The sequence below is a fragment of the Lepidochelys olivacea genome, assembly GCF_965140295.1.
Source record: "Lepidochelys olivacea isolate rLepOli2 genome assembly, chromosome: 4".
Taxonomy (NCBI): Eukaryota; Metazoa; Chordata; order Testudines; family Cheloniidae; genus Lepidochelys; species Lepidochelys olivacea.
Window position 1 is genome coordinate 126,013,947 of NC_140414.1, and position 18,970 is coordinate 126,032,916.

The window sequence follows — 18,970 nt, forward strand, 5'->3', positions numbered from 1 at the left end:
TCTGTGACGCTAAGGTTTACTGAGCACCTGACTATGCTGGTGTACGATACCAGCTCAGTGCAGGGTAGTTGTAGCTGTGTCAGTCCCAGGATATTAGCACTACGGGGGGGGGGGTGACATCATAGCTTTTAGTGCAGGCGGGGGGGGGGAGGATCTTAAAAAAAAAAAAATGTTGGTTGCCTCAGCATGCGGCCACCAACTCTTTCTTGCTGGTGGCCACTTTGACCAATTTTTCCTAAAATAATTAACTTCAGGAAAAATAAATAAATATTCACATATACATGTCCAAAGCATTGTAATTTATTTGTGGGGGGCTTTTTTGCAGACTCACTAATGTACAGTGGTGCCCCTGCCCAGCCACCCATTGCCGCTGACACCTCCCCCCCCATTCCTCCTGGATCCCCTCCCCCCCCCGCCATCCCACTGGCTTCCCCATCATGCCCACAGGCCCTGCTGCTTCCCCCACATTACCCTGAGGTCCTTCCTGTGACCTCACACCCCACTCCTTGACCACGGTGCCTCGTAAGGCTGGCCCTGCTGAACCCTGTCGTCATTGGGCTGAAGTCCAGAGCTAGTAGGGGAGGGTCCTGAAGCCCGGAGCCCTGCCACCCCAAGGCAGGGACTGAAGCACAGCACCCACCCCCAGCGCCCCACGGCTGAAGGGGGGAGAATGGTTAAACTCGCCCCGAGACCCGCAGCTGACGTGTGTGTGGGGGGAAACTGCAGCCCTCCCACAGAGCACCTGGGCGCTGCAGGGAGGGGCTGCTGCTTTGTCCCCCTCCCCATCTTTGCCAGGAGGCTGTTGCGGCCGCAGGAAAACCCACGGGTGGCTGCATGCAGCCACATTTGAGAAATGCTGTTTGAGTGGCCCAACGGCTGTTGGTAAGTGGGAGAGAGGGACTTTCAAGTCACACAGCGCGCTTGGTCAGGGCTGGCCATGGAATGCCCAGCTGCGCAGCAAAAGGCAAGGTGGAAGAGCTTGTTTAGCATACGTCATTAGCACATGTTATAAGTAAGGCTACGATTTAGTCATGGGTATTGTTAGTAAAAGTCACGGACAGGTCATGGGCAATAACCAGGGACTTGTCCATGCCTTTTACTAAAAATACCCCTAACTAAATCTTAGGTGCTGGGGGAGGGGTGTGTGCGCTCCAGCGGACACTGCTGTTGAGGCAGGGTGGGTGCTCTGGGGGTCACTGCTGCATGGGGGGGAGGAGCGGCCTGGGGCACTGCTGCAGGGCAGCACTTGGGACCAGTTGCCTGGGCCGATGAAGGAGCAGCTGGTGCGGCTGGCCCCAGTGCCCTTCCAGCAGCTTAGGTTGCCCTGGGGTCAGCTGCACCAGCCCCTGCAGCTGCAGAAGTCCTGGAAACTGTGACCTCTGTGAAAGCCTTGCAGCCTTACTTATAAGGCAATGGTGCCCATGGGTGGAAAAACCTCCCTCCAACCCCTTCGGGGAGGCTGGCCCTGCCTCTTCCACACAAGACCCTGCCCTGCATGGCAGGAGCCCTGAGCCCCCTTCCCCACCCGCCCCCAGCACAGCTAGAAAAACCCCAGGCTGGCCAGAACCCCAAGCTCCTCCCCATCCCTGCTGCCCCATCACTTCGGGGCTGTGTGCTGAGAGCCCCCTACAGTTACTGCCACCCAGCGCTGGGTCCCCCCACCCAGGCAGCTCTCACTGGTTTTGCGAGCAGTCAAAGGGGACTGAGAGCTGCAGAACAGCCCCGGGGCCCTGAGTAGCAACCATATGAGGAGACGGGGAACACTGCGGGTGCCCACTCCATGGCAGCAGCCACCCTACCCTGCCCAGCTCTGGCTTGCTGCCTCCGCCTTCACCAGGGGCAGGGGAGATGAGGTGGGGTATGTGTGCACGTGTGTGTGTGTAGCTGCCCACAGGACTGGCCCCCTCGCCTGAAGGCACTGCAGTTTAGGGGGGCAATGCCCCCCATATTTCCCAACTCCGCCCATTGGCTCAGGCTCCGTGATGCTCCTGAAACCAGCCCGCCTTCTTGAGACCCACTGTTGTAAGGGCCTATTCAAAATAGAATGGTCTGTTAACACCCCTGCAGTCATAGGACAGAAAAAGGTGGTTAGTGGGTAACAGATTGCTGTAGTAAGCCATAAAGACAGTGTCTCTGTGGTCAACACATGATTTTAGTGTCTAGCAGAGTTATGGATTTGAGTTCCCAAGCTCCTCTTATGAAAGTGTTCTGCAGGTTACCTTTGAGGATGAGGACTGATAGATAGAGAGATCACTTCATGAAGAGTGTTCACCCACAGGTGATTGATGTTTTATCATTTTCCTATGTCAAGTTTCAGACTAGCAGCCGTGTTAGTCTGTATTCACAAAAAGAACAGGAGTACTTGTGGCACCTTAGAGACTAACCAATTTATTTGAGCGTAAGCTTTCGTGAGCTACAGCATCCGATGAAGTGAGCTGTAGCTCACGAAAGCTTATGCTCAAATAAATTGGTTAGTCTCTAAGGTGCCACAAGTACTCCTTTTCATTTTCCTATGTAAATTCAGTAGAGAGTGTAATGATTGTCTCGTTTTATCCACATAGTTGTCAGCGGGGCATTTAGTGTACTGGATGAGGTACATCACATATTGTGATTGTGTAGGATTTGTGAGTCTAAACCAGCAAAGGGGGCACCCTTGTGGTCCTCAACTGGGATGACTGTGTTAAGGAAGCCGACTGACAACTCTGACACCACCTATTATAAGGAACTCAGCGAAGACCCCCAGTCACACCACATTTTACCCAGGAACTTAAGGATATCATAAAAGCCTTCCCTCAACCCCTCCAAAACAAAGTCCAGAAACTCATCCCCCCCACAAACCCACCCCAGGAACAGTCTACATGCTTCCCAAGATAAAGAAAGAAGGGAACCCAGGCAGACACGTGATATCTGGCCATGGCACTCTTACTGAATGCATATCGGGACTGATAAAAACCATCCTCAAACCAAAGGGCTCGCTTTCTCTAGGACACAATTGACTTCCTCCATTTACAACCTCTCTCAGAACACCATCCTTGCCTATATGCCCTTGTCCCTTCCCTATACACCAACATCCCCCACAATGATGAGATAGCTGCCTGCCTCAATTCAAGACAATGGACAATCGTCAGCTATTCACCCCAAACACATTGCCAAACTGATGGATTTCATCCTCAACAATTTTACAGTCAACAACAAACACTTTGTCCAAAGCATGGGACCAGCCATGAGTATGAGCCTGGCTTCCCAACTTCTTCATGAAGCTGTACTTCTGGACAAATATACCACAAAACCAATGATATACCTGAGTTACATCCATGATACGTTCAGTCTCTGGCCAGATGGCTTAAACGCCCTCAGATTACCACCACTTTAACAACCGCCACCCATCCATCAAACTCTCTCCAGAACACGCCAACAATGGAACCCTACAGACAATCATATACAAGAAACCCATACACCTTCAATCACCCCAACCCACCAAAAAAAAAATCTGTTATATACAGTCAGGCACTCAGATACCACAGAATAGGCACTGAGGCAAAAGTCAAGGCTATGCAAACTGCCTTCACCAAACAAGGCCACTTCACCAGAGCAGTAGATTCCATAATGGACTGGGCCACCCAAATACCCTGGGAGACTCTGCGGCAACACAGAAATAAAACCCCTCTGACTGCACACTCCTAGTTGTCACCTACTACTCATATTTGGGGTGGGGGGGGGGAATCATCAAACAACTACACCCCATACTTGATGCCACCCGCATCCTGAAAGAAATCTTTCCTGAACCCCCAGTTCGAGCCTTCAAACAACCCAAACTCATCATAAGCAAGCTCCCCACAGACCAGGACACACCAATGCAAAGCAGCGCCAGACCCTGCTGATACAACAGAGGCAAAACCATCTCCATGGCTACAACACTCCTTTCAAGCTCTATGGGCCCTACTCATGCTGCTCACATCATGTGATGTAGCTCAGCCAGTGCACTAAATGCCCCACTAATAACTATGTGGGTAACACCAATCACTATGCTCTCAAATGAACTCACACAAGAAAATGACAGGCAGCTCAGTCAAAGTCCTGAATGCTGTAAGAGCAGGGTAAGAAAGGTCAGTTCACTGGCACCTGACCTGACGTAGTTTTTCTTCTTTTTTAAACCTCAAAAAATAGGGCTGTTGGTGACCAATGTGGACGGGAAAAACTGGCTGTAGAGTGCCTACTAGTCTCGCACGCTGCAGCCAGCCTTCCACTTTGTTTGCCCCACCGTAACAGGTGAGCAGCAGCTAAACCAATAGTGGAGTCAGTCCAGCTGATAAACCACAGTCGTTTCTGACCTAAAACAAGGCTTTCATGGGAGCCCGTGTTGTTTGTTTCTTTATGGAAGAGTTGTGTACAAAAGTTGGACAACTGGAAGAAAAAGCTTCATAAATATGTGCCGAGAACTTTTCTTTAAAGCCATACATGGCAGTCTTGCAACAGTAATTACAGAAAGACAGGTCGGTTTTAAGACATCTATTGGCCAAGATTTGTCAGCCCATGCAATGACACCTCATGTGCTTGCTATAAGCAAGGCTGGATTCAGGCATCAATGAAAACATCATGCTGACCATGCACAGAGAGAGCGAGCAAGTTTTCCTCCGATGGGCAGCTGGGATTTAGAGGTAAAATAAAAAGTACTTCCATAGCAATAGCAGAGCCCCTCATTAAAAAAAAGGAGTCTCTTCTAATCTCAGGTTACTGTGTTTTACGTCCCAAGAGCAGTTCTCTAGCTGTGCAGGAGGCTAAGCATTAAAAATGGTTAATGAGGGAATGTATAAGTAGAAATAAAACGTATTGAACCTCCTTCTCCCCTTTCTCCCAGTGGTGTGTCTTCTATTGCTGTCCATGGAGCAATGAAACGTTATAGTACAAGGGTGGCCAAACTGCAGCTCGCAGAGTCCTCCATGCCCCCTCCACCCCCCATTCTCTGCCTATTGGGGGCGGGGGGCAGACTTGGGGCTTCTGCCTGCGGCGGGGTGGTGGGGCTAGGGGCTTCTGCCAGAGAAGATTGGTCCCTGCTGAGAGTGGGGAGGGGGACACAATTTAAAGGTTCGGGCCTCCCCACCATCTTGAATCATGCTCCCCCTCTTATCATCAACAGCCCCTCCCTGTAGCTCCCAGGTGTTAGCTCCGCCTGGCAAACAGCTGGGAGAGGCCACTGCTTTAGCTCCATGGGGCGAGGCAGCGGCTGTCCCTGCAGCTCCCAGCTGTTTGCTGCTGCCTCTGCCCAAGGCGCAGCTCTCAGCTTGCCGGCTCCAGCAACTGCCATGCAGGGAGGGGCCCAGTGGAACCATGTGACCGAACAGGGCCAGCAATCCCTGGCAAAAATCACATGCCGCCCCATGTGTTACCTCTGGCTTCTGCCCGTGGGGACGGGTGTCTTAGGGCTTCAACCAAAGCCTCGAGCCTGGGCAGGTGCCTCCCGCAGGGCTGAAGCTCTGAACTCCCACTCCCTGTGGGGCTGAAGTCCTGAGTCTGGGCAGGCACGCCTCATGGGACTGAAGCTTGGAGACTCTCCTCCCGCTCGGGCTGAAGCCCTGAGTCCCAGCTCTCAAACTCAGAGGGTCAGTAAATTTGGCCACCCCTGTTATATGACATCCCAATGCAACATGCTAAACTTGAATGCAAAGGGCTGGGTTTCTCAAGCCCCTCATTTCCAAGAACAGGAAGTAAAATAATGCTCACACACTACCCTGGTGTTTTATTTGCTGTCTGCTTTAAAAACAATAACCAACAAATTACTTTGCAAATCTCCAAGAGTAGCCATTTTTCAATCCCATCATAAACTTGATTAAATTCCTGTCATGCAATTTCTGGGTCATAGATATATAAATGTTTTCCCCCATTTTCCAGTAAGCTTCTTTTTTTTTTTTAAAATTACATCTGGAAATCTGCATCATTTTCTTATGAAACTCACTACTCTGATGAATGTGTTTACTCTGACCCCAGTGGTTTTTTTAAAAAGGCAAAGAGGGCAGGGTGTGTGTGTGTGTGAGAAACAAGCTGCTCACTACATTTTAAATTTCTGTTTAAAAGACATTCTCACCCTTACCACATCACATGCAAGCTGGCCTGAGATAAAGTACCAGGAGGAACAGTTTGGACTAAAAAAAAAAAAAGGTTAATAAAGGCAAAACCCCCAAGAAATAATGCATTGGCAGCAATTACCAACCCATTTAAAAATGAATGATGAACCAAGGAACAGCAGCTTTTTCCCTTTTAAAATCTTGTCAGGAACATGTAGTGATAACTATAAGGGATGAAGCAAAAAGTAATTGGAAAAACTTATTTCCTTGATGCAAGTAAATTAATCTGATTATCTAATATACTCTAATATAGGAAAGACCTTAAAATGGTTCATTGTTTTCATGTAGTGACAGATGCAGAGTTTTTAAAAAGTGACAGAATGCTGATGGACGACAGTATGAGGCTATTTTAAAGGGAAAATGCTTTTGTAGCTGCTAAGAAGAAAACTGCTTTAGCTATTTTTAAAATAGGTAACAGTTGCATTTGATGGAGAAGCTGACTTAATAAAAGAAAGTATATTTTGTCCCGATACTATTGCCAGTGAGGCGACATTGTCAGCCTGTTTCAAATTCCTAAGCACTGAAATATGCATATCGGCACTTAAGATTCCTTTGATAATCCCAGTTTCTAAGGGAATGAGATGCCCAAATTCCACTATATTTCAATGGGATTTGAGTTCCTAAGAGCCAAATTTTTAAAGGATTTTAGGTTTTGCTCAGCTGCAGTTTTCTCCTGCCACAAACGCTAAATGTCCTGAACTTTGTTTCACTTGTGTGGCATTACTTAGCCTTAGAGCTCCAGCTTTACAATTGGCTTTTGGGAAGCTAAAGGGATCACAGTGCAGTTCAAAAAAAAAAGTTGCAAGTATCTGGAACAATTGTAATAACTTGTGCCTCTTTAGAACCCATTTAGATGAGTCATGCCAGGTACATTTTGATTTTCTTCTATCTGATCTATTTAGGTATTAATACCATGCTCCTCTCCATGGTGTCAGAGTATCCCATAGTATTCTTGTCAGCAAGTTAAGGAAGTATGGGCTGGATGAATGCACTATAAGGTGGGTAGAAAGCTGGCTAGATTGTCGGGCTCAACGGGTAGTGATCAATGGCTCCATGTCTAGTTGGCAGCCGGTATCAAGTGGAGTGCCCCAAGGGTCGGTCCTGGGGCCGGTTTTATTCAATATCTTCATAAATGATCTGGAGGATGGTGTGGATTGCACTCTCAGCAAATTTGCGGATGATACTAAACTGGGAGGAGTGGTAGATACGCTGGAGGGGAGGGATAGGATACAGAAGGACCTAGACCAATTGGAAGATTGGGCCAAAAGGAATCTGATGAGGTTCAATAAGGATAAGTGCAGGGTCCTGCACTTAGACGGAAGAACCCAATGCACAGCTACAGACTAGGGACCGAATGGCTAGGCAGCAGTTCTGCGGAAAAGGACCTAGGGGTGACAGTGGACGAGAAGCTGGATATGAGTCAGCAGTGTGCCCTTGTTGCCAAGAAGGCCAATGGCATTTTGGGATGTATAAGTAGGGGCATAGCGAGCAGATCGAGGGACGTGATCGTTCCCCTCTATTCGACATTGGTGAGGCCTCATCTGGAGTACTGTGTCCAGTTTTGGGCCCCACACTTCAAGAAGGATGTGGATAAATTGGAGAGAGTCCAGCGAAGGGCAACAAAAATGATTAGGGGACTGGAACACATGAGTTATGAGGAGAGGCTGAGGGAGCTGGGATTGTTTAGCCTGCAGAAGAGAAGAATGAGGGGGGATTTGATAGCTGCTTTCAACTACCTGAAAGGGGGTTCCAAAGAGGATGGCTCTAGACTGTTCTCAATGGTAGCAAATGACAGAATGAGGAGTAATGGTCTCAAGTTGCAGTGGGGGAGGTTTAGATTGGATATTAGGAAAACCTTTTTCACTAAGAGGGTGGTGAAACACTGGAATGAGTTACCTAGGGAGGTGGTAGAATCTCCTTCCTTAGAGGTTTTTAAGGTCAGGCTTGACAAAGCCCTGGCTGGGATGATTTAACTGGGAATTGGTCCTGCTTTGAGCAGGGGGTTGGACTAGATGACCTTCTGGGGTCCCTTCCAACCCTGATATTCTATGATACTATGATTCGATGATTTCTAGTGAGCTGCTGAGGTATTATGCATTAATTATGTTAACAATTACAAAGAAACTGTGATATAAACACTTCTTGTTTTGACAGGGTAATTTTTATTAATAATGCACATAAATCTGTCACACCTAGTAGGCGCCAGTCCTTTTTCACACTCTAAGACTTCCTGGAGAACAAACTAGAAAGACAGAAATTAAATGAAGCTAAAGACACACACTTGCAGGTGGGTCCATTTTGGATTTTTTCAACATGATTTCCCATGGATGTGTCTCTAAAAATTAAATACATTGAGAAATACAGTAGAAAGAATATATTTACAATTATAATGGGCACTGCCAACATATCCAATAACAAAAATAAAACAAAAGCTTTTTTCATGTTTCTTGCATGCTTTTTTCCCCACAGAGATTTTTAAATATGATTTTGTTTTTTTAAAAAATACAATAAGGAAATAATTACATTCTTAATATGAGAACATTATCTTACAACATACAACCAGACCCAATTAATTTGAACGTGTCTAAAAATGAAAAACTGAAACTAAATTAAGTATTCTCTGTTAGAAAAATCAAAACACCAAAATCATCCTATAAAAAACACCTTTGGTCTTCCCAAAATTATGATCTGATATTTAAAAAAGCACCTGATACAGTAATAGGAGTTTGTTTAGGAAGCACATGTGTAACATTATCTCAGAAGACATAGAAATGCGATGATTTAAAATAGAAGAGTTTTCTCTTTAAAATGTCATACTGTCCTATTGCTGAGTTTGCCTGGTAATTTTGAAATTTCAAAACTACGAAAATACAAACTTTGTTGCTTTTTATTAAAATTTGTACAGTAAGAGTAACGCGCAAAAAATGAGTATTTCACAGCACTGAATATGTTCTGGAAAGAGGCTATTTCTGGAGTTTAGTATATTCTATATTATAATACCTTGGCCATTATATAGAATAGTCTTAGCTAGTATGCTAATTGCAAAATATTAGCAATGTACTTGCACATTTAGTTACATAATATATCATTTAGAACAGGCATTTGGGGTCCCATTCTTAAAGGTGTATGTGGCAGAATGGAAGAATCATTACATGGAGTCGTGCATCTTAGAAGCAGCCTGCAATATCTGTTTGCTTAGAGGAATTTCCACACTCATCTCAGACATGAGATAAAAATTTAACCCCACCCTCCCTACAAGTCACTCCTCACTGTGGGGAAAAAAGTTACAGAGACAATCTGGGGGAAAACAGACTCAAATTAGTTAGGCTATTGGCTGTTCAGTGTTATTGATATAGGACCACTTATTAACGACAACTGTTTCAGCATCACACATGTTGACTAGAGGCCTAATTTGCATCATAAATATGTACAGATATAAATTAAATATTTAGTGAAATATACAAATAAATAACTTTTGAAGTAAAAAGCCTAAATGAACTTACTTTTGCATCAAACTTTTTTCCTGATATTTCTGGGATACTTTATAGCACTATAGTCCATATCATGCAGCATAACTTGTGCCCTTCACCTAGAAAATGTTAAGGTCAATCTAAAATACAATACAATAGCCAGCTTTGAAAAAGAGACAATGCTGACTTGTATTTCCCCACTGTATTTGCATTATTGTGGACCCTAAAAAAGGCAACAAGGCCTACTGCCATTTTGGTCCTGATCCTGCACCACTGAGGGAGCCTTGTCTTTGACTTTAATGTGTAACAGAATCAGACCCTGAGTAGTGGGCCATTATGACCCACTCTTTCAAAAGTGCTCAGGGCCCACAACTGGGGCCAGATTTTGGGGCTGCTGGGTGCTGAACATTTTAGCCTATGGTTGTAAGCCTGCAGTTTGCATGTGTGTGTAACGTCCATGGATGTCCTTTTGCACCTTACTCTGAGTTTTACATACCAGTGTACATTTATAAAGCTAAGTAAATTATTACCAATGATAGAACTGCAGGACTGGGACATCAAGTGATCTGTTTTTCCCTTGATGTCTGTATCTGCAATGTTGCCAACTCTTGTGTTTTTATCAAGAGACTGGTGATATTTGATGCTTTATTTAAAGCCCCAGCACTTGCAGACAAGTGATTATGTCAAAATTTCAACTTTAGTTTCAAGCCCTCCTGATTGTAGAGATAATCTTGAAAACGTGACCTGAGTGCATTATAAAGGCTCGAAAAACAGAAGACAAATAGAAATAACTTTTTTAAAAAACAAAAGTTTCATGATTTTTAAGCTGCTCTCAGTAATTTGACTCATGAATTTTGAACAGTTGGGGTTGGAAATAAGGCATCTGACTTTTCAGCAGAGACACATAGATAACAAAAGGAAAACAGACTTCTAATTATTCACAGACTAAAAGGAAAACCCTGTTTCTTGGCAAACAGAAAATGAGTCCTCTCTCACAAATGGTCTTGTCACTTCTTATTTCATCATCGTGTATAAAGGAGATTGGAAAATCGTATTTCCTCAAAAATATTATCCAAGTTCTGAAAGGACTGCAGAAAGCAAATACAATAGAGTTATAAAACCTGACTTTAACAATGTTAAAACAAGCAAAACAAAACTGCACGAGCCTTTTAAAGTTGCTGTTATTTAAAAATTAATTTTAGAGGCTGTCAGTGGGATTTTTTTGGGAGGTGCAGAAAGGAAGCAACATATAAAAAGGACTTTGTTGCCTTTTTTAAATCATGCCCAAATAATTTTTAGACTATATGAGAGAAACTGTTTGAAGATGACAGGTGCTTAGGAACAACAGCAACACTAAAAAGAACATATTAAAATGCATGTTTCAGAGTAGCAGCCGTGTTAGTCTGTATTCGCAAAAAGAAAAGGAGTATTTGTGGCACCTTAGAGACTAACCAATTTGTTAGTCTCTAAGGTGCCACAAGTACTCCTTTTCTTTTTATTAAAATGCATGGCAGCTTTTTGTGCCCTGATGACAAAAGCATCTGTCTAAAATGTATCAAAAAATGATTCACAGCCAAGTTGTCATTCCATGGTCGTCTCATAACCATTGAGAAAAGAGTGGTGGGGAAGAGTTCCTGACTTCCCAGCTCAAACAAGTCATGTCGTTCCTGTGGAAACATTTCTTCGATCTCCTGCCAAGTGAACAGGTAACAGCTGAATGAATCCTAACGAGCAAGCTTGTGAAAAGTCCTCTCTCAGGTGGTGGAATTCTGAAAGTAAAAATTAGCCTTAATAGTAAAACATATCTAAATGTATATGATTTTATCTGGGTCTCAAAGCGTGCACCAGTCTTGATTTCCATTCAGGACTTTTGATGCAATGGCATTTACATTGTTGTTTTAACCTCTTTCAGCAATGTAAACTTTCAGTTGCAACTATATGCTCCTTTTTACTAAGATTTTTACAAATAAAGTTGGAAATAAAGAGTTACAGATAATAAAAAGGGGCACACTCAGTTACACAATAATACAGTAGAAAGAGTACAGTCAAATGAGGGCCAAGCTACTGTTAACTGAACATAATTATAAAACCTTGTCACTTGACACCATTTTACAGATGCGTCTTTCGCAGCCTATGTCTTGGTCCATATGAAGCAAGGCCTTTAAGCAAAGGAAACAAATTTCTAATGCTTATGTTCCATTTTTCAGCTCCCATTCCTAGAAGGGAAAAATAAAAGACGAGGAAATATTATAGAAATCTAAGTGTCTATACATAAGTGTACTCTGTATGCTATTATCTAAATCACAGATAAAGATATTGAACAGAACCTGACCCAGAACTGATCCCTGTGGGACCCCTCTCAATATGCCCTTCCAGCTTGACTGTGAACCACTGATGATTACACTCTGGGAATGGTTTTCCAACCAGTTATGCACCCACCTTATAGTAGCTCCATTTAGGTTGTATTTCCCTAGTTTGTTTCTGAGAAGGTCATGTTGAGATGTTGAGACAGTATCAAAAGTCTTATTGAAGTCAAGATATATTATATCTACCACTTCCTCCCTATCCACAAGGCTTGTTACCCTGTCAAAGAAAGCTATTAGGTTTCTGGCGTAACACGCTTCGTTACTGATAAATCCATGCTGTTACTTATCCCATATCATCTTGTAGGTGGTTTGCAAACTGATTGTTTAATTATTTGCTCTGTTATCTTTCTGGGTACTGAAGTTAAGTGCATGACCCAGATCTGCAAAGTTCCCGGAACAACTGCACACAAGGGCACAGGACATTGGGCAGAACATGCAGCCACAGTCTTTGGTCTGAAGTATTATCTGTGGAGCAATTACACATCTGATTCAGAACTGGGGGTGGGGGGGGAGGAGAAGGGAGTGAGGTCCTTCTTCCCCCATTCCCATTGCAGAGATAGGATAATAGAAATGTAGGGCTGGAAGGGACCTCAAAAGGTCATCTAATGCAGGCCCCTGTGCTGAAGCAGGCCTAAGTAAACCAAGACCATCCCTGACAGATGTTTGTTTAACAGGTTCTTTAAAACCTTAACAATGGGGATTCCACAACCTCCCTTGATACTTAACTAAATTATCCTTATGTTAGAAAGTTTTTCTAATGCTAATTGGGCTTGATGCTGGATTCCTGAATTTGTTGCTCATTCCATAATCTTTATCTTGCTGCTGCTTAATAGCAATAATTTATCTTGTTAAGATAAATAGGTGCATCACTCCAACTGCATGATCCTTTTTGATGTTACAGTCATGGCAGTGCACCCGTGGTGACCCATAGCTGGTGTCCCTTAGGGATGCATGAACAGAACAGGCCCCAGAGTCTGAACTTTTAGATTTGAGTTGGTTCGTTAAGCATAAACTTCTCCCCGACTCCGTTACTCTCAGGAACACCCTCTCAGGCTCCTGTATTGTCAAAGATATTTCTATTAGGAAGCCGGAGGTTTGAGAGTCCCTCTGCTAGACGGGCTGCTCTGTTCTAATTCCTCCTGCTTCCCCTTTCAGAGGTGCACAATGTATGCTAGAGTAGTCTCTAACCAGACAGGCCCCAAAGCCTGGGAGATTTGCGGAGAGCAGCTACTCCAGCAGAGTGTGTGCAGCCCTGAAGTTACGCAGTGCCATATAACGCTCAAATGAGGGAAGTAACAGATAAAAGGGCTCACAGCAGAGAGAGTCAGCGCACCAGGGGTCTGATACAGAATGGACAGAGCTGGGGAAAGAGAGTAAGAGACAGACAAGGGGTAGAAATAAAAAGATAAAGAGGATCAGATAAGTATCCAAAATTTTCAGGGCTTACGCAAACACATCCTACCTATTGTGAAATGTATCCATTACTAGGGACTTTAGTGTTAGCACAGACATGAAATTGGCCTCACCTCCCACACACTATGAGGGAGGTTACATATGCTGAACCAATTCCACTCTCCGGATGCTCACAAACAACTCCCACTGATTAGTCAAATCATTAAGGGCCAAATGGCTCCCTAGGCTTACTCATAACTACACAAGGCCAAAACATTAAGTGCCAAATTCCACCCTCATATTTGTGCATTCAGCTCCCATTGGAATTAATGTGAGATGCAGATGCATAGCTGATGGTGGAATTTGGCTGTATCTAGTTTTGAATGAGTTCAGTACAGTTTGGGTTGTATTATCTAATTCAGCTAAATTTCACTGTTAATATTTGGAGTATGAGGTTTTATGAAAAGGTGACAACAGCTGTTAAATCTGAATTCAGTATGTGGAATTATTTCCCACTGATAGAAAAGTAGCTTCGTATTCTTTTAAATAGTCTAATCCTACACCCAAGATTCTTCCAGAAGAGACTCTGACTAACCAGTAGTGTTCTTTAAATCTTCCATTCACAACTAACAGAGCAGATTTTGCTGCATTTTGAGCAACTCTTGTAGGTTGTAAAATACATTAGTAAGTGAATAATTAAATTGCCAATATATTGTCTCTTTCATCCCAAGAACTTTACTTTTCTGAAATGGGGAAACTGAGGCACAGATAGGGTTAGTGACTTGCCTTGTGTCACATGACAAGTTTGTGGCAGAGCAGGAGAGGACTCTCAGTTGCATGTCATAACTACTAGATGGTGCTCCCTCACTAATCCTTTGCTAAAATGCATTTGTTTGTAAATTCTGCTTTCAAACACTGCAAATATCTATAATGGATGAAAAAATATATATCTTAGCCTCAATGAAATGTTAAAATGCTTCCTAAAATACAACACGTATGGTTGTTTTAGACAAAAGAATGGAGTGCAGTATGAAGAACAGATGTGAAGGATTCTGGTTTATAACTATAGTTAGCAATGAACAGACCAAAACAACACAAAGATCTCAGACCCATGCCAGCAGTAACATCCCTTTTTATTTGCTATATGAGTTGTTCAGTAACATACCTTAACTAGCCAGTTCAGCCGGGCCCAGAGAACTGTCATGAAAATCCCATTTAACATAAAGCACAAGTAGCACGTATATTAAAGACTATATCAATGGGGTAGGAATGCAAAGTTTCATCCAGGCACTAGTCAGAACAAATTAAATTCAATGGATTTCTACTTTAATTGTACAGCAAGAGTGGTTGCTTGCACAGTGTATTTTCAATTACTACAGCCTAGAACTATTTAGCTCTTGCATCAGCTGGCAATGATTAGATCTGATATTCTTTTGATTACTAAAGCATTGGGTTTAACGACACTAAATACTTATTGACTAAACCCATTAGCGTAATGGTGAAAGGACTAAAGGACCAGTCTGTATCACAGGCCGTTTACAGTGAACTCTATAAAAGAACAGAGACAGATACGGAGTCAAATCTATCGTCTTAATGCAGTATTTCTGTTCTTCTGTCATCTGGTTCCCCAAATTTACTCCATCAGAGTGAAATTAATCCCTGTTCAGAGGACCAGCATGAAACCATGCACCACTTAATGTGAATGCAGACCTTGGGCCAGCCCTCTATACTGCTGTGAAATTTCACCCTTAGACATTCAAGCAGCAGGAACCCATCTTTCCCTCACCATGAATAAAGGAGAGATGAGAAACATGTCATGAGGGACGGGGCAGAAGAAGAAAGTCAAACAATAGATCTTCTCACCTTTGCTTTTCGAAGGACATGGCCTCGACACGGTGAAGTACTTGATGAAGGAGGTTTCTTCAGCACTGCTGCACTGTTCACTGGTATTGAACATTCAGTATCACTCGTATCACAACTGGAGATAGGAGAGTTTTCCAGAGTTCGGTGCTTGAAAATCGGAGACTGACAGACAGAGCAGACAGAATGAAAATCTGAGACTGGGCAACGTTTCCTCCAAAATATTCATAAAAATAAAAATCTTCAATTGGGTAAATTTTTCTCCAGATATTCACGTAAATATTATTTATTTAAATTTAGAACTGCAGAAAACTACAAGTATTGTTTTAAAGTTATGAAAAGTACATTGACAGACAATCCTTTCAAACATGAACTACACTGATTAGGACAGCAAACGTGATTTCCTGAATAAGCAAAACAAAAGAAAGTAAATAGTTATATACTCTGTGATGGCTGCTTCAGTTCCCTCTAAATGACGAAACAACAGCGACTAGGTGGGCCACCACAGTGAACCAACACAATAACTGACCATTGAACCAACACAGTAATTTTGTCCACATTGACCCTTGTGATATTAAAGGTCTAGAGAGGTTAAGCTCTTTGGGGAAGAGACTGCATCTTATTATATGTTTGTACAGCTCCTAGCACAATGTGGCTGTGGCCTCTAGGCACTTCCACAATACAAATGGTAACACATGTTCCCTATAATTCCATACATATCAACTCAATTTCATTGTTGAACAGGACACCAGGTGCAGGAGAGCAATGGAAATAATTCAAAATAGAACTTGGTTGCTTTATTTTCATGGCCTTTATAGATCAGATGCCTGATCCGGCAAGATGCTGAACACTCTCAGCTCCTATTCCCTTTCCTGGATGTAGTAAATGCTCAGTACTCCCATCTCACAGGATCAAGTCCCACACAGTTGGGAGCTTTTCTGAAATCATTCAGCTGTGGACATACCTGTGGGCTTGAGGTTCCTGATTTGGGCTCGATTGCCAATCCCAGTGTGATGCCGCCAGCCAAGGCTTTCTTCAGGCTCTCTTTCACTTCAGTCAGTTCCAACTCCAGATTTACACGCTCTGTCTCCTTCAGCTTACATTCTTCTTCAAGCTTCCTTAACTTATCTTCAAGAATAACTTGAGTCTTCCTGCCTGAAATCCAGAGATGGGTGCTATGCCAACAACAGGCTACAGTTGATGGACTCAGTGCTAAACGGGGTTCACTTATTTACAAGTAGGGAACAAATGCTTTAAAATACTTGGCTACCCAAACAGCTACACACACTGTAAGGTTTCAGCCTCATTCAAGTAAAATGTTTCGCACTTCAGACAATGCTCAGTGCTTCATCTGGGGCAATTGTTCACTTTCTAGCCATGTTATTTTTCAGTTAGTCTCTGTACCACAAAAATGGAAGTAGCCTGTGATTTTTAAAAAATGGTGACCTTCCTTACTTCTCTGTGAGTTGCTGATAATTGTGATAGCGTCTTTTTGAGTTAAATGCGCCAATTGCACAAATATATTTGTATAGCAATTATAGTCTAATTTTACATATTTTAACACAAAAACTGAACCTCATGTTACACCTGTAGCAAGCAGTTTGGATTTTTGAAAAATACATTCCAGGCCCCAGGAAAGAATTCCATTTGGTTAGCTAGAATTCTTGGAGTGCCAGGCTCTAACACAATAAAACACCTCATACCAGCATTGACTTCGATGGCAGCTCGCAGGTCTTTCCTTTCTTTTCGGAGCTGAGCCAACCTGTTCCTCAGAGCTTCTTTTCTCCTTAATAACTCCTCCTCTTTGGTTTGTAACCTCTTCGCATCTGCCTCAACGCGGTTCTTACCATATTTGTACTGATCAGCATCTATACAGAAAGATTAAAGAGTAATGATGATTTTATTCAGCTAACTCCTTCTCTGAATGGCTTAGAATCTAGGAACATCACTAATCAGAATTTGAGATGGGACAAACAAAATACAAATACCCCTGAAACTTTATGCTCTCAACTTTGTGACCTGGGCCCTTCTCCGATCTTTTTGGATAAAATAAGCAGTGAAAGAACCCTTCATCTATCCATCAAATCCAACCGCACCGAAACCTTCTGCAATGTCTGAGAAAGTTGGGTTAAGGTTTTTTCTTTTCTGTTTTCACTGGCTTTTCCCACACTCCTTGATCCCTGCTGAGAATTGAAGCACAAAAGCTGAAATAATGTGAGAAAGTCTTGTTTTCAAGAACTGTCTGGAAGAAATGGAAAATACCTGACACCTTGCAAGACACCTGTTCTAAGAATTCCTGCCTGAGAGTGCAGACAAAACAAGTTCAGAAGCATGCAAATCTTTTCCTCTGCATACCCAGACTGAATCTCTGACCTGAGACTTAACGGAATAATGAAGCTGGAAAACTCCCAGTTTTCCAGCTTTGCTCCGCCTCCATTTCTACCCCATGCAAAAGGTTGAGGTCCCCAGACATGTGCCTCTTCTCTCCCAGTGAGGATAGACTCTGACAAAATGGCAGATGTCTCACTCTCTTTTCCTCTGCCTAGGAAACTTATTGGCCTAGACTCCTCTGGCATCTTTAAGTCAGAGATGTTTACACCCCCATTTCCTGCAGAATGGGGGCTGAACCGCAGAAGATTTTTTCCCTAGATTTCAAACCTATTGGACTCCACCAAATGTCAAAGCATTTTATAACCTTCCAAATCTAGAATTAAATATTTAGATTATTAAATCCCGTACTAGTATAGATTAATTTCCATAAGACACTATTACATTTGTATAAAATGTCATTAGTTTCATCTATATTATCATCATTATTAAACATTTATATTATAGTAGTACTGCAACGAGGTTGGGCCCCTAGAACTTTTCCAGAAGACTCTTCCAGAAGACCCTGGCATGAGAAATGTAATAACAGAACCTTCCAAGTAAAAATCTTGAGGTAAGAGAAGAGGGCTAGTACTTACTGAGGTTACTAAATGAAAAACAAGCCTGAAATTCAACAGTCTGAGCCCTGGTCTACACTAGGAGTTGAGGTCGAATTTAGCAGCGTTAAATCAATTTAACCCTGCACCCGTCCACACGACGAAGCCCTTTTTTTCGACTTAAAGGACTCTTACAATCGATTTCCTTACTCCACCCCCGACAAGGGGATTAGCGCTGAAATCGGCCTTGCTGGATCGAATTTGGGGTACTGTGGACACAATTAGATGGTATTGGCCTCCAGGAGCTATCCCAGAATGCTCCATTGTGACCGCTCTGGACAGCACACTCAACTCAGATGCACTGGCCAGGTAGACAGGAAAAGGCCCGCGAACTTTTGAATTTCAATTTCCTGTTTGGCCAGCGTGGCAAGCTGCAGGTGACCATGCAGGGCTCATCAGCAGAGTTGACCATGCAGAGCACATCAGCAGAGGTGACTATGATGGAGTCCCAGAATCGCAAAAGAGCTCCAGCATGGACCGAACAGGAGGTACGGGATCTGATCGCTGTATGGGGAGAGGAATCCATGCTATCAGAACTCCGTTCCAGTTTTCAAAATGCCAAAACATTTGTCAAACTCTCCCAGGGCATGAAGGACAGAGGCCATAACTGGGACTAGAAGCAGTGCCACGTGGAACTTAAGGAGCTGAGGCAAGCCTACCAGAAAACCAGAGAGGCGAATGGCTGCTCCGGGTCAGAGCCCAAAACATGCTGCTTCTATGATGAGCTGCATGCCATTTTAGGGGGTTCAGCCACCACTACCCCAGCCGTGTTGTTT

General features: G+C 43.4%; 1 protein-coding gene across 4 annotated transcripts in view; it reads right to left on the reverse strand.

The window, feature by feature from the left end:
- Window positions 1-8,270: 8,270 nt before the first annotated feature.
- The window catches only part of AFAP1 (actin filament associated protein 1), a 168,313-nt gene continuing 157,613 nt past the window's right edge, over window positions 8,271-18,970 (reverse strand). For all 4 annotated transcript variants that reach the window (XM_084626774.1, XM_084626772.1, XM_084626773.1 and 1 more), the window contains 4 exons: window positions 16,914-17,078; window positions 16,175-16,365; window positions 15,214-15,375; window positions 8,271-11,808 (listed from right to left, as the gene is read on the reverse strand). In XM_084626774.1, the coding sequence (XP_084482900.1) occupies window positions 11,782-11,808; window positions 15,214-15,375; window positions 16,175-16,365; window positions 16,914-17,078 (545 nt within the window). In that variant the 3' untranslated portion in view covers window positions 8,271-11,781. The remainder of the gene's footprint in view (window positions 11,809-15,213; window positions 15,376-16,174; window positions 16,366-16,913; window positions 17,079-18,970) is intronic.